Below are 25,003 nucleotides of genomic sequence, written 5' to 3'. Positions count from 1 at the left end.
TGTATTTTGCAACTTTGATTTCTACGGTAGACTGACCTTCAACTAAAAGTACGGGTTCGCTTTTGTTGCTTGGAAGCAGTATATTTGTGTATTGCTTTCTTGCAAGAAATGCAGTCGTGCAGATCCTGATCGGTCAAAAGTCGTTGCTACAAGGTCTGATAAGTTATCATCTTTGGTGCCACCTCGTGGTACGAACACTGGATCCTAGAAACACTTTACACTTGCCTCTTTTGGCAGGTGTGCTTATTGTAGTGGCAATCGTTGTCAGCACTGCTTCGGTTTTACAGTTCACAAAAGCAAGATTTCGCCGCTCCTAGAATTGCGACACCAGTGACAGGGAGGTGGGAAAGGAGAAAAATGCACTTTTATTCTTTCCACGTGGCGGAAATTAAAGATGTATGTTAAAGGACACATGGCACAGCCATTTGTGTGCTCAGAAGCCCCCCAAATATTTCTCTCTCTCCACTGCAAAACATTAACAGAAAGGGGAACGACCACACAACTGTAAATTAGCACCGCAGGTAGAGATTGAAGGAAAGCTCAGCTCCAGCCTCAGAGCAACAGGACGCACTTATGCCAATTACCTCACAGTGGGCTCTTCCTTCTCAGACACTAGAAATAAAAACATTGTAAAGGAGGAAATCTCAGTTTCTCCGGGCCATCTGAGGCCCTTCTGGGCCTGCCCTGAAAGTCAACCTTGCCACCTCCTGCAGCATGAGGACAACACCTATTTTTAGTTTTACTTCTACTGGAGACGCCCACGTATTGCCTCCAGTCTCCTTCTGGCACCCTGTCAAAGGTTCTTCTCCCAGCAAGCAGCAGAGAAGGAGGAAACTGCGTTAACCCAACCATTTTGTTGGTCTTTTCCAACCTTAATGATTCTGTCTTGGACATGGTGCTTTGGGACATGGCTTGGTGGGTGATAGCGGTGCTAGGGGGATGGTTGGACCAGATGATCTTGGAGGGCTTCTCAAACCTTAAGCGGCTGAGGGACCTGGGGGGGTTTGGGGTGGGGAAGAGGAGGCTCAGGGCAGAGTTTATTGCTCTCTGCAATAAAGGAAGGGGTGGGGAGCTGGGGGGTGGCCTCTGCTCACAGGGAACCAGGGCCAGGAGCAGAGGGAACGGCCTGGAGTTGTGCCAGGGGAGGCTCAGGTTGGAAATGAGGAGACATTTCTGCTCAGCAAGAGCGGTCAGGCCTTGGGACGGGTTGCCCAGGGAGGTGGGGGAGTCCCCGTCCCTGGGGGTGTTCAAGGAGAGGTTGGACGTGGTGCTTGGGGACAGGGCTTGGTGGGTGATGGTGGTGGTGGTGGGAAGGTTGGACCAGATGATCCTGGAGATCTTTTCCAACCTTAATGACTGTTATTTTAACACACCTGCCACACACACACCTGCAGCTCACACACAAGTCCCAGGGATATGTGAAACCACATTAACCCCCCACCCTACCAGAGACCACCACCAGCCCTTAACACCCCTCACTCAACCCCCCCGCTCCCTCCCCAGCGACCACCAGACACATTTCATTTTTTATTTTCCTTTATTCCAAACACCGAGGGGGGACAAGTCTCGCCGGGAACACTCGTACATGAGGGAAAAGCGACAAGAAGGTACCAGGGCCACGACCGAGCCCGGCGCCCCCCTCAGCTCCCCTCAGCCGCAGCCCGCGCGCGGGAACGCGCCCCGCACACGCCCCCCTCCCCTTTTACCCCCCCGCCCCCCCCCGCGCAGCCGGGCTCGCTGCGCATGCGCAGTGCCGCCGCCGGCGGCCGTGAGGCGAGGGCAGCGGGCGCCGCCGGTCCTCGCCGCGCCGTGTGGGAAGGGATCTTTTTAATTTATTTATTTGTGTTTTTTTTTTTTTTTTTTTTTAACCGTTTTGCGCCTCTTCGCGCTCTCCCTAAACCGGTCAAGGGCTGAGAAGGGGTAATGAGCTCGGTATTTTTTTCCTTCGGGGTGGTAGAGAGGGGTTTGCCCCTGCTCGTCCTCATGCTCCCCCTGTCCCGCCTCGCCTGAGGGGGCCCCGCAGGCCCAAGGGGGGCTCCTGCCCTCCTCAGGGAACGAGGGGACAGGGCTTCCAGGGCCAGCACCCCCCTCAGCCTGCACCCCTGTCAGGCTGAGGGGGAACCTGCCACCTGGCAGGCTGTGGGCAGGTTGGAAAAGAAGCAGCTTTTCTTCCTTCAGGGGCTGAGTGCTTCCATCTGCCCTCTCTTTCCCTCTTTCTTTTTTCTCCTCGTAGGTTTTGGTGGGGCTGGAGCGGAGCCAGCACTTCCCTTGTGAGTCCTGCTGCCCTGTGAAAGTCTCCTCTCCGTCTCGCCATGGCCATCGGTGGCATCTGGCCGTCGCTGCTGCTGATGGCAGGCATCGTGGCAGCGGTGGGATTGTGCAGGAGCCTGGTTCGCCGCCGCCTGCACGCCCACCCACACCTCTGCTCCTTCCTCTTGGAGGCTTTCAGCACCTTCCAGGTGTGTGCGTGCACGAACGAGCTTTGCCTGCTCGGCAACGTGGAGCCCAAGCCTCACACAGCACTCACGCTCACCTACGGTTTCACCGTCCTGCACAGCTCGACGCTGACCGGCAGCACGTGCAACCCCTGCGGCGTCTTGCAGCCCCTCTGGGGTGGTGGGACGTCGCTCAGGGCGGGTGGGCTGAAGATCGGGGCTCAGTTCGTGGCCGCCGCGCTCGCCAGAGTTTTTATGCACTTCGTCTGGAGGCTGGGGATTGCAGAGGCACATCCTGGAGCGCTCTCGCAGGGCTGCAGCAACCCCATGCAGACCACAGAGGTGCAGGCTTTCTGCATAGAACTGCTCTTCTCGGTCGTTTTCCAGCTGACCATCCTGCAAGTGGAGGCTGTTAAGCCCAGCTACCGAGTCCATTTGATCGCTCTTCTCATCACCATGCTCGTGTATGCAGGTCAGTCCTTTTTTCTCCATTACTGCAATCGAGTTGTAACTTAAAAATTGTGAGAAGCAAAATCATTTTTCTTTAAAGAGTCTCATAGAAAAGTATTCGATCCTACAAACGCAGAGTTCATTTGGAGTTCATACAAAGTTTGCCTGGTTAGATTCTCCTGCAGGTGTGGCGTTAAGAATGAAGTGAGCTGTGCATTCAAAGCAACGTTAAATCTACAAGTGAATGTGGTTAAGAGACACCGGATCACTTTGAAAATAGCTCGGTGAAGGATTGTTTCATAATGCAATTTGATACAGAGTGCGAGATTTCATGCAGTGTGTGCCACAAAGTGATTTCCGAGAGGCGTTGTGAGGCAGCAGGGCTGCCTGCATCAGGAGAAAATCCCTGATTGTGCAGACCTGCGGGATGGATGTTCTGCATTTAAATGCATAATGCATATCAGTGCAGTTTATTCTGGTTAACTTAAATCTGGATGTCAGAAGCAGGGAGGGATATTTATGGAATGCATGCAGGATGAGCAAATAGTGTCGCATGATTCGAAGTACTCGTGAAACCACATGTTTAAAAGAAAAAAAAGGTGCTTTTTATATCAGGGCACCTCCAGATCTCGTGTCTCTGTAATCCTCCTTGTTGCCCTGTCCTTGCTTTTGCCTCTGGGTCACCTCTGGCCTCCCAGAGCTGGGACAGTCACCTGCACAGCCTCCCTGGGTGGCTGGGAAGGAAGAGCTGCAGAGAGGCAGCGTGAATGTTTGTGCTGGCTCCTCGTGCTCCTTGTGCTTGCCAGCGAGGTGAGAGTTTTGTCACTTGAGGGCTGCTTGGCAGGGAGCAGCTTGTCCTGGGAAGGAGCCTCTGTACTTCAGGGTGCAGGGAGCTGAGGGAGAGGTGGTCACGGAGCTGCTTGCCCCAGCTCGAGCTGCAGCTTCCCCCACAGAGCAAATTATCCAGGGAATGATTTCTGAGAGGAGATCGCTGCCGTAGCTGCAGGTATCCGCAGTGGTACTGAGCTCTTGTCCAAAAGGCTGAGGTGAATTATGCTCCCTAACACAGCAGGATGAAAATAGAGCCAAATTTTCAGATGCATTAATGAAAAAAGCCTCACTCATTACATTTAGCTGAAATCATAATAGCGGAAAGATTTTACTCCGTGGATAATTTTGATAATTAGCGATTTGAACCACTTTCTCAAATTAATCTTTGAAGGCAGAAGCGAGGTGTCGCTGCGTTTTGGCACACCAGGTGTTATTTCTGAACGGGTTGGTAAAAGTGTAGCCAAAGATTATAGCACCTCTCCTACAAGCCAGAAAACTTGGATTACTGATTTCTTAACATTCCTTTGCTGCTTAGCCCATATTCCTGTAAAATAATACGTGTCATGCTGCTTTTCCCTCAGCTAGTTCATGCAGGGAATTCATGCCCAGTGCTCCTGGCCGAGCCATCTCTTTCTAGCAGGAGAAAGCTGCCTACCAAGTTGGCTTCTTGTCGTAAACTTGGACTTGTGACTATCCAGAGCAGTCAGTCTGTGTGTATTTCTAGGAAATATCAAACCTGCAGTGCCCAGGCCTGTTTCCCAGGCAGTTTGTGCTGTATCGTGTGCAGAATGCCTTGTGCAACCTGGATGTTTTTCTTTCCACTATACCTGAATCAAAAATCAAGGCTATTTAAAAAAAAAAAAAAAAAAAAAAGTGTTCCAGGGAGCAGATCTGGAACCTAGTTTTATCCTCTCCTTAGTGGAAAATGTACTAATTCTTTCTCGTTCACCCTGCTCCACACTTCCTAGGGTTTGCACTCCTTGGTGTATGCTCGGGTCACAAAGAAAAGGTGAGAATGCCATCCTGCCCCTGCAGCAGGAACAAGCCTGCTAGTTACTATGCGCTCCTAAGGTAGGGTTGAAGCATCTTTAAGTAGCAGAGGGCGTAAGAGCCAAGATTCCTGCCCCTGAGGTATCCCACCAGGTGTGGGAGCAGGCTGCTGCTGTGAACACCTTTCTGTGATGGGGTGAGAGGCTTGGAACAGATCCTTACCATCATGGAATGAAACATTCACCCCAGAGTGCTGAGAGAAGCGTTGCTTTTCCGTGCTGAGAAGAGTGCTTTGACCACACAGAAGGAAAATTGAACACCTTCCAAACTGGTTGTTACGGTAGTGGCCAAGTGCTGGTGCACAGGGTTTGAAGACAGGCAGATCCTAATGTAGCTGGGCTAATCATTCTCAGGAAATCCTCTGCACCTCTTCGTTAACTCTTTGTGAAGAATTTGAGCACTTCTGTAAGAGGGATGGATCTTTCTTGCTCACCCAGCACCAAAGGATGAGCACCAGATTTAGGGAAACTGGTAACACCCCTACTTTACCCAACAGAAGTATCAAACAGTTATAATATTGTGTGAATAACGCTATTTCAATCTTTAATTTGAAAGATCCAGTGTTTTGGCTAGGAACTCTGAAAGATGCATTCAGTTAGAAAATAAAATCCATGCTCGTGGTTCCTTTGCACACTGATTGTGCCTCCAGGACCTGCGTTTATTACAGTTGTGAATGAATCAGAAATGTTAGAAAATACATCTCAAACACAGTATATCACATTTCAGCACATCAGTTATCTTCTACTGCATGTTTAAAAGCTATATCCCAAAGAGGAATGATCCTAAATGATCCCTAAAAAGGGACACTAAGGAGTATCTCATACTCATATTAAATTTGGTTTGGATGAATGTTAACGGTTAGCCATATCTCTGTGGCTTATACCCATCTACATTTGTTGATACATGTGCAGGGCTAAAAACCATTAAAATGGTCTTTTTTTACAGTTGACTGAGTTAGATTGATGGAAAAAAAGTAAGTGTTGTTAGGTCACTCTGTGTGCCCATGAAAGTTACTTAGGTAAAGCATGCAACTTATTTCAACAAAAAACGTCAAGTTATATAGTAAGTATTTTCAAAATTACAGGCTGTTCCTTTAACATTTCTTTTAACTTTTTCAGGTAAAAACACTCAGATTTTTTTTATGTTCTATCTTACACTGGCCAAATTTTTATAATAGCAGATATTGTACGAAAGAAAAAGAACCAAAACCTCCGATACTGCATTCATTTTGTTTCTTCTACAAAAAAATGAGAAAGATAAAAGGTTGTGCCTATAAATATTAAAGGAATTATTCAGAAGCTGAAGATGCAGACCATATATATGCTGGTGAAGAACATTCAGATATTTCCTTTGGGAAAATATTTATTAGGGGAAGAAAAAAATCCACCTTTTGAGAGCTTTTTATTTACAGGCAATATTACAGTGAGTTGAATAAAACCGGTAAGATATTTCAGAGCCTAACATACTGAGGAAAAAAGGATGAGCGTATTTTTAATTCTACATTTCTCCCTAATTTTGTTTTCTTGCTTTTAGTAATCTTAGAAGTTAAAATTACTTTCTCAGTCGTTGTGCAGAGCACTCACTACCTCACATTTTTGGGTTTTCATGTGTGCAGTATCAAAGATCCTACACTACTTTTTGCCATCAAATGATTTATCCTTTCTAGTACACAGACTCTGAGGTGCAGCTTTGTGTTTCCTATCACGCTTTACCATTCTTTCATGTTTTAAATGTGGTGTGCTACCAAAGGACATTTTAATCTAACAAATATTTTTAAACATGATAATACAAGTGCCCCTGTCCTGTGGTTTATATTCCAGCAGTTCCTAGTACTGAAGAAGTAACAGTTAAAACTAGATATTATGTTTAATATCTATTCTGAAACAGCATCTGCCTCTTGAGAGTGAAATTCTGCTCTTAAATGTGTGTTTGTGGATACAAAAGCAGGAGCTGTGAGTCTGTAAACAGATTAAAGTAAAGTGAATTATGTTAGATGGCCTTCCAGGCCACGGTGGAATTTGTTCATGTGTCAATGTGCAAAGTAAGACTTCACAGTAAGTAGGAGTTGCTGTTGTCAAATCAGAGTAAACTGAATCCGTCAGCAAGGATTAAAACCTTTCCAAGCTGCAATAGTGGTAAAAGAAATGGGGAGGAGTATATATAGAGAGAAATACAGAAGAGAAGGAGAAAGACCTTACTAAAACTTCTGGTAAATGATTGCATTCATGACAAACGAGGATTACAGCAGCATGGTGTGTGTACAAAGGGCAAGGTCAAAGCTCATGCCAGCTTATTTGGCCTAGGAAAATCACAAATATGTTTTAAGAAACTGAATAGATACAATTACACACTACGATACAGGAGTAAATTAATAGATAGAACAAATATGGGGCAGCTAGTAAATAATAATACCAAATAGAGAACTTTTTAACGAGCAGTGCTTTTTCAGCAGGGTTGCAATGAGGGGACCAAATCATACCAGAATTAAAAACACTTACCTCCCAGCTTGTCTCAGGGTAATTGTAACTTAGTCCCCACAATGTAATATGTTTGGATCTCATTTAGAAAATGTTGAGGCAAGTTCATTTACATCTAAAGCCAGAGGGAAGGAAAGATGTTCAGCTGCTTTAAACTTCTTTAAAGAGAATGAGAGGGGTTTGCTTTTATTTTCTTCAAATAACATAGAATGAATGTGAAGGCTTTTCCCCTGTTATTGCCCTGAGATAACCCTAGAGTTCAATAAATCAATGTGATAACAGTGTTCTGTTCAAAAATATACAAGTCAGCTTAGCAAGAACAGCACTTGGCAGTTTTCTTGATTATCTTGCATATATGTTACAAGAGACAAGAGGTTTTAATAAAAGCTCAGTATTTGTTTGCTGACATTTGTGTAATTTCTGCCCTAAAACTGTGATGCAAGACAGATTATAGTTATGTCAACAGAAACATTTAGCATGAACCAAACCCATATCTTCACACAACATTTGTGATAAAGAGATAAAGGCAGCTGTAGCCTATACTTTGGGTATTTTAAAATACATTTTAGGAAACTGTTAATAAGTTAATCGTGTGTCATCTGTTTAAAAAAGAAAAAACCTGTGCAGAACTGTTCATCTGTTCAAGTGGTTTCTGCAAATGCATTTTATTGCAGGGTAAGTGTTTCTTGCAGTGGTGTGTAGGTGTGTTTCAGTATTGCATTTGAAGTAGGTATTAAGCAAGATGGTTTGATTTCATACTGTTTATATTTTGTTTCAGGTGGAAATCTCACAGGAGCAATATTTAACCCAGCATTGGCTTTTTCATTACATCCAAAATGTTTCTATGACAATTTTTTGATTTATTCACTAGTCTATTGGATAGCACCATCCTTAGGTAAGTTCTTAATATTTTATGTATTTAAGAAAGTGTTACTTTGTACATAGTTCAAAAATCAAGAAGCAGATATTCTTTATTTGATAGTTTACTTGTCTTCTGGTTTAAACAGAAGACACTGAATTGTAACATATGCGTAGAAGTCATTCAGAGTCAGGGCTTCCTTCTGCAAATGCAGGCTGTGTATTTTGAACTTAGTTCATGCTTTATGTGGAGCACCCATAACAGTTAGTTTTGTGAATCGAGCATTTAATACTGAGGTTTAAACACCAGTTTTATGCTCAAAATAATATATAGTGTTTTGATCAGTTTAAAGAAACAACCACGTTAGGATATAACTGCTTAGTTTATGTGTCATGGTCAAAGTCTTAAGTACTTCTGGGATGCTTTGAGTGGTATAATGTAGCAAGGGACAGGACTGCACAATGCTAAATGGAAAATAGGTAGGGTTAACTAGTTAGTTATGGACCAACAGTTGTTTACTCTGGAACACGATCCTTTTGGAGCTGCCTGTTGTTTCAGATTTTATGCCTTAGTATTAAAACCCAGCTTGAGATGTGCTGCACTGACCAAGGGCCAACTTGTAGATTACAGCAGAGTGTTAAAAAGGAGAAGAGGCTACCTGAAAGTAAACATTAGCCTGATAAATTTCAAAGAGAAACAAGTTGTTTAGCATGCTGTTTCTATCTTGTTTTGTGACAATATACAAGAATATGGGGATGACTAAATTAAAAAATATGTATATTTTTATTTTAAAAAATAATAATCTGGTATTAGAACAATATGCTCAGTTATTATTACTATAATATCACCTTTTTCATCACCATAGTGTCCAAACTTTGCAGTTTCCATTCCATGTTTTTCTCCCAGTCACTGTAGGAAACGATCTATTCTTAGTTCAGGAATAAGGAACACACATGTGAATAACTGGAATTTTTCTAATTTGAATTCTGGTTCATCTGGTACAGACGAAAACACTTCGTGCCATTGATTGTTTACAGTTACTCCTACCAAATCTTTAGCCTTCTGTTATATATAAAGAGACAGTCAGCTAATCCCGAGTTCTTTCATGACTTAATCCTATTAGAAGGCACGACAGTGGTATTGGAAACAAGGTGAGTCCGTGAAACATGCACAGGAAACAGCTCCTTGGTAAGAGTAAATAACTATTTTTTTCCTTCTTCATGCATTTTCTACCAGAAGTGGCTTTTGGTCAGTCAAAAATGGAGAACGAATTTCAGTTAAAACTATTTTTTTTTGTTGTTAAAGCTTGTAAATTTTGTTAAATTACATATCCAAACATGACGACTAAATGGAGTACTAATGGATGACTAATGTGTGCTGTTCCAGTTAATAGCTAATGAAATGTTTTAGGTAAAGCTTATGGGCATCACCCAGTTCCTAATCAAACGTAGGATATTCCTCAGAATTGAAGTTTAGCTTTCTGTTACTTTACCTTATTTCAGTCTGATATCCACCTTGAGATTGTCTGGCTTCTCAGTACGTGACCTTTACTATTTTCACAAGAAACAGGAGAAATTCTGAAACACCGTGTTCTACTTAATTAGCGAGACACATCCTCCAGAGCTGCTTTGCAGAAAGCCTTCAGGTGATCTCAGCTTGAGTAAGAAAATCAACAGATGGTAATTCAAACAGAACCATGAGTCAAGGAATTTAGGATGTGGTTGGGGAATAATGTTACATTTCTATGAAGATGAAAAATTATGAAGATAAACAACAGTTTATCATTGGTCAACATAAAGGCAATACATACAGAATATATCAAACGCTTTTTATATTTTACCAGGAACTTCAGACCAAGTAGTTGTGAAGATGTGAACGCTGGAGACAGATCATTTTTTGCACAGTGGCACTACTGTAGCCAAACATTTCATTACAGATGTCAGGCCTGTGCATCAGCTGCAGGGCAGAGTAGGCTATTGGTAACATGAATATCTCATAAAGCAAGGGAACTTCATGAATACATAGACCTTGTTTTATTATAAACTGAGAATTTTAAGGTGCCTGAGGTGGAAGAATAGGGGAGCTGAGACTATTTGAAAACTGAATCAATGAATATGTGAGTGCAGATCTACAAATCTAACATGAAATGTTCAACGTGAGAAATTTAATCTAACATGAAATGACATTTTTCTGAAAATAACAGAAATTCTTCCAAAAGTGGACTGAATTATGAAGAAAATGGCCTGCTGTGATGATAAGAAAATTCTCATGAGAACAACCTCTAATACATAAGCAGATGATGAGGGAAAGGATATTTTAAATGTAGTTGTAAAGACTGCTTTCAGAATCCATGTGGCAGTAGAAATACTTCCAGACTTCTAGAAATCCACAGAGTCATAGCGATACACTAATTTGTGTCTCATTTTCCCAGCATCAGCATCTTGGATGGTTAAATTACTTTGTTCTTGTTTGGGGAAATTCTTGTAGGACTGTTACTTAGGGGTTTTTGTGATGTGGTATAATAACTACCATGTGCAGAAGCAGCATGGACCAGCATACCACGAAACTTCAGATTGCCTGTGCCACGTATGATACGATCTCATTTATGGGCACAGCAAATACCGTGAGGACCAGGAAACTGAGGCTATTCAGTGTTAATGGATTGATTCCCTGATCTAGCTGTAAGTCAGTTCTTAACCATCACTTTAACAGTGTTTTTAGAAAGTACTGTGGGAACAAGAGGAAGATTGATTATTGTCTTCACAAGAGGAGGAGGATATAGAAGTTTCCTGTTAGGATAAGCAAGTTTTCTAGTGTCTTACAGCCATTTGTGAATGTAATCTTGGAACTGTAGTTAAGAACTCATTTTTCAAAATGTTTTCACTGAAGTTTCGTTGCAGGTGATTCTTCAGTAACATTAAAACAGCTGATTCCTGAAATGAATAGAGGTGTCAGCGAGTGTTTATGGCTTAGCTTAGGCAGTCCCAAATTCTTGTGAGCACAGAGGCAGTGAGTACAGGTGGGACAAAGACGGTTTCTGTTCCACTGCCAAAGGAATTCATGTCACTTGTCCAGGCACAATCACACCATTAGTAATGACTGTGACAGAGCTAATGCTTCTCTTTCAGTACCAGGGAGATGGCAGCTACGAGTGGAAGAGTTGGTGGCAATATATTGGATGTGAGAGCAGTAAAACAAATCTCTCTTAGCTGGACAGGCGCCAGCTTATCCTGCCAAGTTACTGACACTACGAAAGGAGACTCAATGACTGTTGCTTTGGATGGGTGTTGCCAGAAAGATTGCTGTTGTTCCTTTGAAGAAATTTTTTTTTCACCATCAGGTTAGCAAACAAATGCCACAAAAGTCACTTAGCAGCAGATGTAAAGGGAGGAGGCTACAGGTGAAACTGTCACCTTTCTGCTCAGAGGGGAGGATATTCAGGTTTCCATCAGGTTCAGTATGTAATAAATGACAAGTACGCTTAAGATACAGCTTAGTAAAGAAACAAGAACTGCAAGTCCATTTGCAGTGAAGTGATCAGCATCTTGGGGACTTCAAAGACTTGCTCCCAAACAGGGAAGAACCGGTGGTAAATGTGGCCTCTTGGGCTGTAGTCCTTACAGTAGTTCAGTGGAAGACTTAGAAGAGTAAACAGCAGAGGACTTTGGACTTCAGACCAAAGTTCTGCTTAGTTAGGGAATGGGGAAGGAGAATTCCCTGGGAAGCTGCCCCAAAGGGAGAAATACCCTCTAAAAGCTGATTTTTCCAAAAGCTTGCTGAGAGCTCAGTAACATTCTCACATGCAGGAACAATCTCATGCAGTTAGTCTGGGAATTTTGACAGAAAGCCTCCACCTGTGAAAATGTAATGATGGATGGCATGAAAAAGGCTCAATGTCTTTTTTTTCCTCATTTTTCCCAAGCAAAGCTTGCTCCCAGACCTGTGTGTAAAACAGTAAAGTTTTGGAAAAGAGGCAGTAAATAGAGTAACACAAGAGTAACAGTGTCATCTTCCTTTCTGAAACAGAATATGTTGTTTTTTCAAGAAGAGGGGGAAAAAAAGTCTTAATGCACTTTTTCTGTATTTCAGTGCCCTTCTTGTGAAGAACCTACAATCTCTAACTACCATTTGTTTTGATTTAGAATAACCTCTAATATGATAATGACCTTAAAAAAATAAAAAAAAATAAAAACACATTATCCTAAAGCCATTTCTAATGCCTAATACCAACTGAAACAGACACTGCTACCCAACTCAGCCTTATCCCACCTACTGAGGAATTAAGGTTTGGTCACCATCACCTGTATGTCCTTGCTGATAGCAAAATAGGAAGGTGCCCCCATCAGCTTCAGCTGGTCAAATCTGCTCTATCTTTGGCTTATAAGCACCAGAAATAAAACCTTCACTATCCAAAGAAACACTTCAGTATCAGCTCATAAGAATCACTTGCATGGTTCACTGAAGCTTTCTTTGTGGAAAAGTTTGTGTTTCCTAAAAAATACTGGTTGGCTCTGCCCTTTCAACAGGAAATTCCATGCTACTGCAACCCCTGCTGATGTAACTTGACAAATACTTTAACATAACATTTATTTTCAACTGATGCTGGAGAATTGTGTCCTTGTGTCCTTTAAATAAATGTTCTTTTTGTATTTTGTCTTTTCAGGTACGATACTTGTGGCTTTTGTATGGAAATCCTTCCTCGGATACCCTGAGACGCCAACTTCTGAATTTTAGCAGAACTACTTCAAAAAAATAGTTTCAAGAAAGTTAAATTACAGCCACCTGCAGAAATGAATCTTACAGAAAGATGCTGAAATCAGCTTACACACCACCTGTCAATTGTATTTTCAGATTTCATGTTTTGGAATATTTCACTTAAAGCTTTGTATTCAAAAACTTACTTTGTAATAGCCTATCAGGATGCTGAGAGTACCTGCCAACAGTTTCTGTTAAGCCATACGAATGTGAAGGACTGTTAGAACACTGCAACTTTGTCACTTTAGCCATAAGTGCCATTCGCTGACCTTAATTACAGTGGCATATAAAACTAAGTTTAGATAAACACCCGGTCCTTTCAGGGTTTGATTTTACTGGATTCTTCCCATAAACGGCTCCTGTGAAAATGAAGCTGAAGATTTCATTCTTATATTGATCTCAACGTAATCCTGCTTGCCATACACATACCTCTGAGAGGAAGAGAGGCTGGCTGCTTGCTTTTCTACTCCCTAGAAGAATCTCCACAGCTTTTTTCTAGAGGTAACCTACACCAAAAGTAAAAACCTGTAGGACCAGCAGTGTTTTACTAATACCCAAGCGCAGGTAAGTAACCCCTCTTTATTTCAGGAAGGCTTTGCCCTGTCCTCTCCCTGTAGTTTATTGAATAATGATTTTGTTTGAGAAGAGTGTTAATGAAGTACTGTAACAATGCAGTAGACACGCAGGTAAAAGTGATTATAGAGGGGAGAAAAAAAAAACACAACTTTATCCCAGCTTGCAGTCTTCTGCACACAGTAGAACAGACACAGTAAAGAGGGGTAAATCACATGGAAGGTGATGCATAGGTGGTTTTATGCAACTCCTATCAGATATTTTTCTTGATTAAATTCAGTTTTTCACTTCAGTAGATTTGAAAAGCAAGATGGTTAACAAGTTATATAAAAATTCCAGTACTAGACCCCTCTCTACTCATTGTTTTTTTGTTTGTTCAAACTTTGTTCCCGTTGCTGATCCTATTCAAAGAGGTACAGGAAGAGTCAAACAAGCTTTTTGCACTAAAATTGTGATGGCTGCTATTGTCGCTGTGCTTTTTGCAAGAGCTTGGGAAACAGTTTCATTTCCTACTTCTTGCTACTACTTTTTTTCCTCATTTCCTACTACTTTTTTTTTCCTCATTTTAATTTCTAAGGTATGTTTAGATTATACTGTGAAATGAAATCACTGTTTGGACATGTTTTTCATATAAAATTCTTAATATATTAACTGTGTTCAGTCATTTAAAAAAAAAATACTAATACCCCAAAGAGAAATAGAACTGCTGGGTTATCATCATTCAGCAGCACTCTGATCCTGGTGCGAGTTGGCTCGCGGAAGGAAAGAAGCTTCAAGGCAAGGGCTACACCCCAGCACGCTGTGTGCCAGATAAAGCGTGATCCTTCAGCCATTTGGGTATTCAGCCATTTATTTATACCTCAGCCGTGGAGCTGTAACAAGGAACAAACATTACAGAGCTGTAACAAGGAACAAAGCTGAGGCATGCAACCTGTGAACACCACATACTTGTGGTCTTCTGCTTCTAAAGGAGACTTGTCAGGAGGCTGCTACCTGTCACTGCCTTGCTTTACTGCTTTTTATCCCTTTTAAGGTGAGCCATACATCGTGTGTGGTTTGGTTTTGTGTTTTTTTTCCCCTGGGGCTTGCGTTTCCTGGTATCCTCAAGCCCAGTTTTTAGCCTCATTTCTTATGGAAATGAACCTTACGTAATGAATTAATCTGCACATCTCCTCTGAGCCCCTAAGGTCCAGAGGATAAAGGTCTCAAACTTCAGAGAGCGTCAAGATAAAAGGGAAAAGAGAAAGCAGAGAAACACCTACAGGAAGCCCAGTGTTGTTAGAGACCCTACTTCCATGTCATTTTTGAAGGTCTGCAATCAAAGTCCGTAAAGCACAGAGGGCAGCTCTGATTTCTGTAGCTATGTTATTTATTTTGGCGTAGTATACACCTTAACAGTGATACTTCCTATGTAGCTGGGTAATTAATAAGCTGTTGCTCAATTTCTAGTCACTGGATTTTAAGTTACTGCTAAAAAAAACAAACAAGCCTTAAATTGACTAAACTAAGGGAAAATAAAAGCAAAGAAAAAAGGAGAAAGAACATCAACGTTAGAAAGTGAAAAAAAAAAATAACCTTTTTTTAGTAGTACAGAAAATATTTTTACATTCAAAGTAATTAATGTTTACGAAAGGTTTCCCAGAACGCTTACAAATAGCTCGAATGAAAACTTTCATTAAAGATAAAACTTGCAAGTTTTGGACAGCGCTTGACCTTACTTGGGGCTCATCCAGATTTGCTTCCACCTGACCAAAATTAATCTCACACCATCGCTTTGACTAGAAGTGTTGTAAAGGAGCTGGACTTGGAGTTATCAACAGAAATTCTCCCTCCTAGAGCTTCCTACTGCTTGGACACAAGGCAGAGTGCTAAGCACAATGCTGCAGCCACCCTACACGTTAATGCTGCCTGTCTGCTGTGATATCTAACACAGTCTGCAGTTTAGTGTGAAAAACAACAGAAAGAGCACACTTCAGCAATGTAGAGTTACACCAAAACAAACAACAACAAAAAATGCCCGTCTCTTTTAGCAACAAACAGTAATTTGAAATTTTATGAGCTCTCCTTCTGTGGTTTCTATCAAGGAGCTAGTAAAGCAGTGTGATTAGAAAAATGCAAGGCCTACGTGCTGCTACCTTTTTACCTGCACCACAGAAAGACTTAATTCAAGAGTGAAGTTAATGTTGGTAGGTCATAATCAACACTTTTTCTTCTCTGCAGCTCAAGCAGCTGTTTGGCTTCATTGCTTTAATCCACTTAGCTCAGCTTTGGGAGGCTCAGCAACGAACAAAAACCTAAGTGTTAACGTCACAGAACTTCAGTTTTCCTTTCAGGTCAAAGCAAAATAGCAGCAAACGGTAACTGGCATTCCTGCTGCCCCCACATGAAAATAATTCAAATAAAAGAAAATAATTCAAAGAAAAGAAAATAATTCAAATTTGCTGGCATGGCCCCACGGCAAAAACATCACAAAGCAGAGAAGTGCAGCAGGAGGAGGGCCAGCAGGACCAATCCTTAGTGATCTAAATTTGGGTTCCTAAATCTGGGCTGCGCCACAGAGGACTCCTATCCTACAGAGGCACTTTGCAAATATTCTGGCCCTTCAGTCTCACCTGTGGGTAACTGATGAAAATAGCTTCACTTTTACTATTATAATAGTGCTCAAAACTCGAGGGATGTCAGCTCAGAGCTCCCAGCAGTTTGTCGAGGTAAAAGACTGAGAACTGCAACACACAGGTGGCTGTGAGATACAAAAATCTTAGTTTATTTAACAGTGCTGTTAACATTTAATACAAAGACACAACCCAGTTCTCATTTTCAGGACTTTACAGGTTTTATTCCATCTCTACCACCCAAACTTTGCTCCCAGACAAATGGAAGGGACAACAGTGAACTGATACCAGTTACTTGAGGGGCATGAAGCTGAGCTTTGCTTTTCATCCCTGTCTGACCTTATTTTCTTTCAGCTGAGCTCTGTAACATTTCCATTCCTCTCCATTACTCAATGAACAGGTACAAAAATACGGGAAGTTCTAGGACAATCTAAAGTTCTGCTCTACGTAAAGTTGTATTTCTGCAGTCCTAGAACTCCTTCTTTGAAACGACCCCTGACAAGCCCCATTTACGTTAGACGGGAGAGGTTTTATTACTTGTTTTGTGTGTGTGTGTTTTTAAATAACCCCATAGTGGTCACAAATGTCAACCCCTTTTTTTAAACATCTATAAAAGCATTTATAGACCGAGATGTCTAAGCGCAGATCATTAAAAGAAAGGTTAACTCCCGACAGTCACTGCGATGCCTTCAGTTTTACAGCTTACTCTGCAAGTGCCACAAGGAAGAATCTGAAAGACACAAGACACCACGTTTACGTCAGCAGCACCACAAGAAACGATTATTAATCGTTCCAGTAGCCACCCGGAGGACAGCACTTTAATTAAAACGCACTAATTTGCAGGAGGATTGAGCACCTTTGTCCCTGACAGACCCAAACTCAGGCCGGCACGCACGGACAGCCAGCTGCATCCCAGTGCCAGGGCACCACGTCACGCCGCCACGCACCACTTGGGCCAGAACACTGCAGCCTCGTGATGCGAGGGACAAAACGCCACGCACCACGAGACCAAGTGGGAACGTCCCACCCCAACCAGCAGCGAGTCTTCCAGGAGCTTCAGTGGGAAACTGCCACATCGCATTTGGGTAACGAGCAGTGACGTGTGACACAAGCAGCCCACAAGGGCACCGCTTCAGGGGCAGGGAGCGCAGTGCTCTCTGAGCAGTGATTGTTTTTGCTGCTCGGAAAGCCAAAAGGACCGAGCTGCTCCGAGAGGATAACAGCCAGCTCCCTCCTTGCCCGTATTTTGATGGCGCAGAACCAAGTAGTCTTTGTGCTCACGCTTGTTAGCAGAGCGATGAACACCTCCACGAGCTGTTCTTACATCACCCTTCTAGTTCTTGCTGCGGGTTTTTTGAGATTCCTTAAATTGCACCAACAGCACGAGAGCGCCCTGCGCAATCACCTGCTTTGCACAGAGTAAGGTGCAGGAAGAATCCCACCCACCAAAGCTTTTAGGGACAGAGCGTGGCATTTGCTTTGCCAGAAGATCAACCAACGCCACTTGCACCAGCATTTCGGGTTCCTTACAGAGCTGCCACCAGCCAGCAGCTCCCCTGAATCCTGCTAGGTTCAAACCAGGCCAACAAGCCCTTGAATTTGAGTTTTAAACAGATGGCTGTTAAAAATGGCTGCTTTATTTTTATCTTCATAAAACCACGGGCAGAAATCTCGGAGACAAAGCCAGCAGAGCTAAGCTTTCCATTCAGTATCTGAGAGTCACCGCATCTAGAGCTTGGTTTTAAAATGTGTACAGGGCCACCAGCACCTCGACTTTATTTGCAAGAGCTCTGACACCACAGAGGAAACACTAATTCAGGACCAACGGCTAGGATCAGCGAGCAGGGACTCGGAGACTTGCAGAGCTGCAGGAGTTTGGGAACAAATTAAAAGAAGCAGTGGAGGAGGAGAGCAGACACACACACCATCTTTCCACCACAACCTTTCTCAGGGACCACAGCCTCTTCCTCAGCGCCGCTATAACCTCCCTCTGACTACTTCTGACCTATTTTCACTCTTTTTTTTTTCCAGCTTTCTTCCTATTTGTCCCCTTTCCTTCCTTCCCCCTCAGCTTTTGGCTGTCTGCCCCACAGCTTCTTTTCTCTGGCAGTCAAGTGGAGCAGTGAAGCGGGGAAGAAGCGCAGCCGTGGCAGCGCTGCACATCTCCCAGTGATGTGGGGCACTTGTGGACCCCTACAAGAGATGATTAAAACTCCCCACGCTCCCAATAACCACAGCGACCTTCTCCTTCTCCCAGCTGCCATCGTGCCAACACCACGAGACATTTCCCGTCCGCACGTTAGAGGTGGAAGCCCTCAGAAGCCACGGGAACTTACAGCAGCACGCGTCCTCCTCAGTGATCAACTTCTGCATCTTCAAACTGCCCCGCCACTACTGGTGCCATGTCCACCTCCATCCCATCTGCAAAAAAAACCAGCCAGTGCCACTCAGCGCCGCAGGCTTGGAGGGGACCTCAGCATCCAAAAGAGAGCGAGTGCCCTCTGCTGACAAAAGATCAGCAAAGCACAAACCGCTTTGGCTGAACTTCTGAGAAACCCTGACGTGCTCATAATTCTTTTTTTCTTTTTCCAGCTGCATCAGCCGGTCCCTTAAAGACATCCCCACATCTCGCCCTGTCTTATTAAAGGACTTCAATACCAGATTTTAAATACTTCATTATTTTTTTTTTTTTTAATGAAGTTTTGCTGTAACAAATGGTGATTGCTTCCAATAGCTTTAGTTGGGCTCAGCTGGAGAGAAGCCAGATCCTGATCAGCAGCTCTCAGCAATCAGCAAGTTGAGGACGGGAGCAGCTGCCCCGTGCTGCAACGTCAAAGAGCAGCAACTCTGAAAGCGAGCAGCCCTGGGGACTTTAATAAGGGCAGGAAACCAAGGAGCTGTACCAGAGCAAATAAGATCAGGGTGGCTAATAAAGATGATAAATTTGACTCTGAGACATTTGACGTACTGGCTGTTCAATTTTTTTTCCCAATTTTCAAGATGTCGGGGTTCAGAAACCAGACAATTTTCTAATGAAGGGCTGCGCAAACACAAGTAAGCCACCTGAAGTTATCTTTGTATAAAATTGAGTCACAAAGCTGTGGAACAAAAAGAACCTACCAACAACTGGCAAAGGAAATAAGATTAAAAAAATGATCCACGCTAATCAGAAAAAAAAGTGATTATTGTGCTTTTAGCTCTTCTAGGCAAGGGGATAGCTAGAAATCACAACAGCTACATCATTTTCAAACAGCAATCCTTGAAAAGATTTCAGGCTGTTCTAAAACACTGAGATTTATATAAAATAAATTAAAAAATACATTACTCAGGTGAAAGCAGCATGGAAAGAAAAAAGAGAAAATGTGGAGATCTTTCCATCAAAAAGAAATATTACTCCTTAAATACACACTTAATTAGGAGCATTCAGAGATGGCATCCTTCAAAAAGCTGACTTAGAAAAGCAGGTAGGATGTTGTGTTTTTTTTGTTTTGTTTTGTTTTCAATCTGTTGCACTATATTTCCAAGATCCCAAATTCACACCGACCCCTGCAAACAGACCTATTAGCCCGCAGCGTGCTCAGCCCTGGTGTTTAGGGACGAGCCAAGCTGCAGAGCCACCGCACTCAGCAATTGTTTAGGAAGAGCAAAGAGCGTCTTACCCTCAAACTCCCGTATTGAGTCCTCCGTCCTCACCCCAGCCATGTTGTACTGGCTGCTGACAGACTGCGCCAGCATGCCCTCCAGCCTCTCCAGGGTGGCCTGGCCTTCTGCGGTTAAATGCGACAGCCCCTCCTCGTACGTGTAGAAGGTCGGGATGTCGCCCTGCTCCAGCTCTGCAAGACAGGCCCGTGGCAAAAAGAACGTTTAGGTGAGATAAGTTGGTTTTTGGTTGTTTTTGTTTTTTTTCCCCAAAAGAAACAGCTCTTACGAACCGCGTGCCTCAACGTCGTACTCCTCCCCTTCGTAATCGTTGTCCGAATCCTCGTCTTCTGGGTCGGGGTGCAGAGCCTGGCATTCGCACATGGCTGAGAACATGGCTTCCACTGGGGAAAGAGAACACAACCGCCTTGTGGGCACGTGGCCGAACAAAAGATGCTGCCCGTTTCCCTCCAGTTGGCTGCCGTGATAAAAAACTCCTTTATTTCTTCACCAAGACCTCACAAGAAGCAAAAAGTCCTGGACTGAAGGACCAGAGGGACTGAGAATATTCTTTTACCAAAACCCACTGAGTTGGTACTTAATAACATCACCAACAAGCAGCCAGGCTAGGAAGAAATCAGATTTCCTGGATCCAGCCAAGTGCTTTATCTGGTACACCTCCTCGTGTACTAGATCCTGCAAGGAACCCTCAGGTTCTTAAAGCTTGGATACAGCAGCAAGCTCTGCACAAAACAAATACATTCACATTTGCAGAGAGCTTGTAAGAACAGCCAGCATTAAAACTTCAGCCCAGCAACCAGACCTCAAAGTTAATTAATAATAATAACCAGTAATTAATAACCATTTCCCTCTTCACTTACGGGCCGATTTGTCGCTCGGTACGAATCTGAATTCCGCTATAGGCTCAACATCATCGTCGCTGTCTTCCTCCTCCCCTTCGGCCATGGGAGCCTCTTTCGTCTCCTCTTCTTTAGAGAAAGTCAGATGTTAGAGAAACATGTTTATTTTGTCCAGAAGAGTCGGGTTTATTCTTTAGAAAGAATAAAACCAGAAACCTGGACACAAATCCACAAAAAGCACAAAAAACACGCTCCCACCCGCACTGCAGGCACCCAAGGTCCTCTCACAGCACCTGGACAACACTCGCAGTGCACACACAGACTTGATTTATGATTCCAGGATTCTACATTTCCCTCTCCTGAGCTCTCCTGAAGTACCTGAACGCACATCTGATCAGTGCTAAAGCAAAACCACAATTCACAATCATTTTCACTTACCTCTGCAAAGCTACCTAGCTATATCTAACCAGATCTTTATATATCTGCATCAAGATATCTTTACCTTTAAGATACAGATTTGATATATATTTGATATATATTTTAAGTCACAGATTAATTTTACGGATCCTTAATAATCCTTAAAGCTTCCAGTTTGGTCCCTCCCAGGGTCTGACATTTCCAGAAGCACCCAATTTCTCCTGTTCTTAGCAAGCCAGCAAGGGGGTGAGTAGAAAGGATCTTCAGAGCCAAGGACAACTGTGAGTAAAACCTCGCTTCCTGACCTCTGCGCCCCACGTAGTTGAATAATTAAGCACAAGGTGGTGTTCTGGTTTCTGTAAACACAAAATCCACGCAGAGGATGGCTGCAGTTCATGCCTTCGTGGCTGGGGTCACCGAACTGACAGCTTCAAAAATTGTTTTCCCCAGAAAAAGGAGAATACAGTGAGGCTGTTGCACAAAGAGGGGCTTTTCTCACACACAGAATTGGCAATGCCGAGCACACTGAGAGGCCAAGAAGCTGCCAGCCTGTACCCCAAAAATAAAGCTCCCGGGGAAGCTCCCCAGTCCTCATCCAACTGCCATCCCCAGGCTCAGCTCGCTGCTGCTCCATCCAGCGCTTTGTTTTCAAGGAAGCCAACCCCCAACTGCCTTTTTCTACGAACAGCTTGAGGACAAGGCACATAAACACAGGGCACAGCAAAAACTTTCAGGGGAAGAACAAAATGTACCCTGCCCGGCTGGAAAATCGAGACTCCTGCAGCTGACAAAGTGGAGAGGTTTGGATTTAACTCAGCGGCTAAAAATTACAGGGCAGGGAGAGATTTGGAAACTGAACGTTTGGGTTTCTCCTAGCTGGAAACACAGAATTCACGGAGTTAAAAAATAAGAAAAAATAATAATAATGAACAAAATAAATCGATCTACTAAGGATTTATAGATGAGAGCTATCACAGGAGGAGTTTCAGATCCTCAAACGCTTATCAAAATGAATTAAAAGTTGGAAGTGATCTAATGTGAAGATCTTTCACTTCAGAGGAAATACAATTAAAAGTGAGGAAGAAGAATATTAGTTGTAATCTTTGTAATGACAGACTGTCAGGGAATATTAGCAGCACGACAGAAGGAAATAACAAGAAGAATTAATAGTGTAAAATCATCTCGGGCTCCTGAGATTCCAGCATGTAGATAATTTAAAGAAAAATTAAAGGCCAGCTTCTAACCTTTAACTACAACAGCCAGGGGGACGAAGGGGAAAGGAGGCCTGCTGAAGACTGAATGCTTGTTACTCTCCAGCTGATGTGGAAGAGTTTGTGACACATTTAATAAAGATATTAAAGGGCCCACCAGAAAAAAAAAAAATAAAAATTGATATATCAAAAAAAATAGAAAACCCTCAAGCAAACAAAGAAATTGAAAGCTTGTTTTCTGCAGGTAGAGAGCACGACTGGCCAAAAAGTTCTTTTTTTGGAAAGGTGCAAAGATCCATCAAGCTCAGTAACACAAGCTATGATCTTTTTGTTTTGTTTTTTAAGGGCAAACCAGGATGAAAGCTTCCAGGGTGATGGGAAGCAGCAGGAATTCATGAAACCCGGAGAGGGAAGCAACAGTGGCAGAAATTCAGTAAGGCAAAAACGATGCGTAAGCACTGGAATCACGGGGAGACAGCAGCCAAAGAAAATTGTTTAAAATAATTGCGAGAGAGCAGAGAACCAGGCTGCATTGGCTCTACCTGCTCCTAGCCACGTGCCGAGGTGCAGCAGAACCCAAACTGCACGCAACGGGGAAACTTTCCTTTAAATCAGTTACCCCAAACCAAAAGGAAAATGGACAATAACACTTGAACAAACCAAAAATCAATTAAATTGGTTGAAAACACAGATGGCTCCCATCTGGAGGACGGGACGGCGCTGCTCGGAGCGGGCAGGAGCCCTGCGTGGGGCGCGTACCTTCAAAGTTGGCATTGACCATGACGTAGAGGTGCTCCCAGGGGAAGGCGCTCAGGTCCCTGGACACGGCGTGCAGGCTGATGTTGGGGTAGTCCAAGGAGAAGCCGACGCCGGAGTTTTCCACCCAAGATAGGCGGCTAAAAAAGGGGGGGGAAAAAGAAAAAGAGGAGTTAGAATGATAGAGGAATCAAAGGTACCTGAGTCATGCCTGCAGAGATGGAAAGTGACACCAAAAAGTAACAGAGAGATCCCACAGCATAATGGGCTGCTTGAGCTCTCAAATGCTGTGGGGTTTTTTGGGGTAGAGGACATCCCTTTTGTGGAGCTAGGAGCTGAGTTGATGGTCCCCATGGGCTTCTTCCACCTCAGGGTATTTTAGGGTAGTGTGAGAGTGAACAGAAGTAAGGAGCAGCAGAAAGCGAGAGGACAAAACCAACGAGAATGCCACAGAAGCCTCCTGGTGTCAGGAAACCAGGTGGAAAGCAAGAGCTGGTGAAGTGGGGGCGAGGATTTCCCCCCCACACCTCGATGGGGCAGCTCTCCACGCTCTGACAAGGCAGCACGTGCACCCAAAGGCTCTTTGTGCTCCGGGCTCTGGTTCTGCCCCTACAAGCGCTGGCATTTTAGGATGCTGGTGAAAGCTTCACGCTGTGCCCCAGACACGTGGGAGCTGGCTGGGGGACTCACAGGCGCCTCACACGATGTTTTGAGATCCAGTTCGGAGAAAACTCGGTGCTGTAAGTACTGAGGGCAGTGGCTGTGTGAACAGAAGTCCTTCTGTCTGCGGCCGAGCAGCTGAGCACAGCAGCAACTGGAATTGCAGGGAGATTCCTCTCCTGGAGGAATGAATTCAACAGCACCAAGTGCTGCTGGCCTCAGAGCCCTTCCAGTAGGGGTGGTTCTGAGTCAGAGTTAGCAGGATGCTCACTGTTTGGTGTGAATTTTAGGTCAAAACTTGGTTTTAAGACAACTTTGTCACTGCAGGAATAGCCTAGGTTTAAGGTACTTTTCAACAAGTAAAGGAAACTCAAACATTCATTAACAGCTGGCTTCTTCAAGTGTATGCCTCAGAAAGAGTTTAAAAGTAATTATAAAGAGTTAGAGAACATGGAAGCAGTATGGTTGGGAAAACCCTTCAAGATCACCTGCTCCAACCACCCCCCTACCACCAATGTCACCACCAAGCCCTGTCCCCAAGCACCACGTCCAACCTCTCCTTGAACACCCCCAGGGACGGGGACTCCCCCACCTCCCTGTGCAACCCGTCCCAAGGCCTGACCGCTCTTGCTGAGCAGAAATGTCTCCTCATTGCCAACCTGAGCCTCCCCTGGCACAACTCGAGGCCGTTCCCTCTGCTCCTGGCCCTGGTTCCCTGTGAGCAGAGGCCGCCCCCCAGCTCCCCACCCCTTCCTTTCAGGCAGTTGCAGAGAGCAATAAGCTCTGCCCTGAGCCTCCTCTTCTCCAGCCCAAACCCCCCCAGCTCCCTCACAGGACTCGCGCCCCACACGGCTCCCTCCATGCAGCGGTTAAACACCGCCTGCCCCGCTCAAACTCCCCCCAAATCCCCTCTCCTCGGCTCCCCGCGCACCTCTCGGCGATGTACAAGGTGCCGGCTCCCAGGGAGCGCCCCGCCAGCAGCGCCTCGGTGTCGGGCTGCCGGTGCCGGACCCCCTGAGCGGGCGGCGGGAGCCGCTTGAGGAGCGCCATGGCGCCGCCGCCGCCTCCTCCTCCTCCTCCCTCAGCCGCCCTCGGAAGCGGAAAGCGCGGCCCCGCCGGGCGCCCCCCGGTGGGGCGGGAGGGAGCGGCGCCGCCGCCATCTTGGAGCCGTTCCCGCCTTCGCTGAGGGGAGCGGGGCCGCCCGTGTGGTGGCGTGAGGCACTGTGGCAGACAGGCATCATGGCACGGTTGCAACCTAACATGATAGTAACATGGAAGCGTGGCAAGCACCATGGCACCATGGCATCGTGTCAGTCACCATGGCATCATGTCACCATGTCAGTCATCGTGTCACCATGTCAATCACTAGGGCGCCATGTCACCATGGCAGTCACCATGGTGCCATGTCAGTCACTGTG

The 25,003-nt window shown here is 44.4% G+C and overlaps 2 protein-coding genes across 3 annotated transcripts; one reads left to right on the top strand and one right to left on the bottom strand.

The window, feature by feature from the left end:
- The first annotated feature begins 2,312 nt into the window (after positions 1 to 2,312).
- AQP11 (aquaporin 11) lies at positions 2,313 to 13,459 on the top strand. Its single transcript, XM_032207580.1, has 3 exons — positions 2,313 to 2,907; positions 8,022 to 8,138; positions 12,766 to 13,459. Exons 1-3 carry the CDS (start codon positions 2,313 to 2,315, stop codon positions 12,834 to 12,836), a joined length of 783 nt encoding a protein of 260 aa, XP_032063471.1. The 3' UTR covers positions 12,837 to 13,459.
- A 2,711-nt stretch (positions 13,460 to 16,170) lies between these two features.
- On the bottom strand, positions 16,171 to 24,669 carry CLNS1A (chloride nucleotide-sensitive channel 1A). Of its 2 annotated transcripts, none has more exons than XM_032207599.1 (7): positions 24,517 to 24,669; positions 22,929 to 23,065; positions 20,563 to 20,670; positions 19,975 to 20,085; positions 19,702 to 19,875; positions 18,379 to 18,463; positions 16,171 to 16,772 (listed from the first exon to the last, which is right to left on the bottom strand). In XM_032207599.1, exons 1-6 carry the CDS (start codon positions 24,633 to 24,635, stop codon positions 18,396 to 18,398), a joined length of 717 nt encoding a protein of 238 aa, XP_032063490.1. In that variant the 5' UTR covers positions 24,636 to 24,669; the 3' UTR covers positions 16,171 to 16,772; positions 18,379 to 18,395. The 2 variants fall into 2 exon arrangements, with proteins under 2 accessions (XP_032063490.1, XP_032063491.1); XM_032207600.1 differs by having other exon boundaries at positions 20,563 to 20,667.
- Positions 24,670 to 25,003: the final 334 nt, after the last annotated feature.

Source organism: Aythya fuligula, chromosome 1 (assembly GCF_009819795.1).
Source record: "Aythya fuligula isolate bAytFul2 chromosome 1, bAytFul2.pri, whole genome shotgun sequence".
In the NCBI taxonomy this organism is placed as follows: Eukaryota; Metazoa; Chordata; class Aves; order Anseriformes; family Anatidae; genus Aythya; species Aythya fuligula.
This window is presented reverse-complemented; position numbering and strand designations above follow the sequence as displayed.

What these genes read in the sequence shown, in the direction of transcription:
- AQP11 (XM_032207580.1), top strand. Translation starts at nt 2,313, where the DNA reads ATGGCCATCGGTGGCATCTGGCCGTCGCTGCTGCTGATGGCAGGCATC. An exon ending in CACCATGCTCGTGTATGCAG is followed by an intron (nt 2,908 to 8,021) that starts GTCAGTCCTTTT and finishes ATTTTGTTTCAG; the next exon opens with GTGGAAATCTCACAGGAGCA. An exon ending in TTGGATAGCACCATCCTTAG is followed by an intron (nt 8,139 to 12,765) that starts GTAAGTTCTTAA and finishes TTGTCTTTTCAG; the next exon opens with GTACGATACTTGTGGCTTTT.
- CLNS1A (XM_032207599.1), bottom strand. Translation starts at nt 24,635, where the DNA reads ATGGCGCTCCTCAAGCGGCTCCCGCCGCCCGCTCAGGGGGTCCGGCAC. An exon ending in ACCTTGTACATCGCCGAGAG is followed by an intron (nt 23,066 to 24,516) that starts GTGCGCGGGGAG and finishes CCCCTTTTTTAG; the next exon opens with CCGCCTATCTTGGGTGGAAA. An exon ending in GTACGACGTTGAGGCACGCG is followed by an intron (nt 19,876 to 19,974) that starts GTTCGTAAGAGC and finishes CCTGTCTTGCAG; the next exon opens with AGCTGGAGCAGGGCGACATC.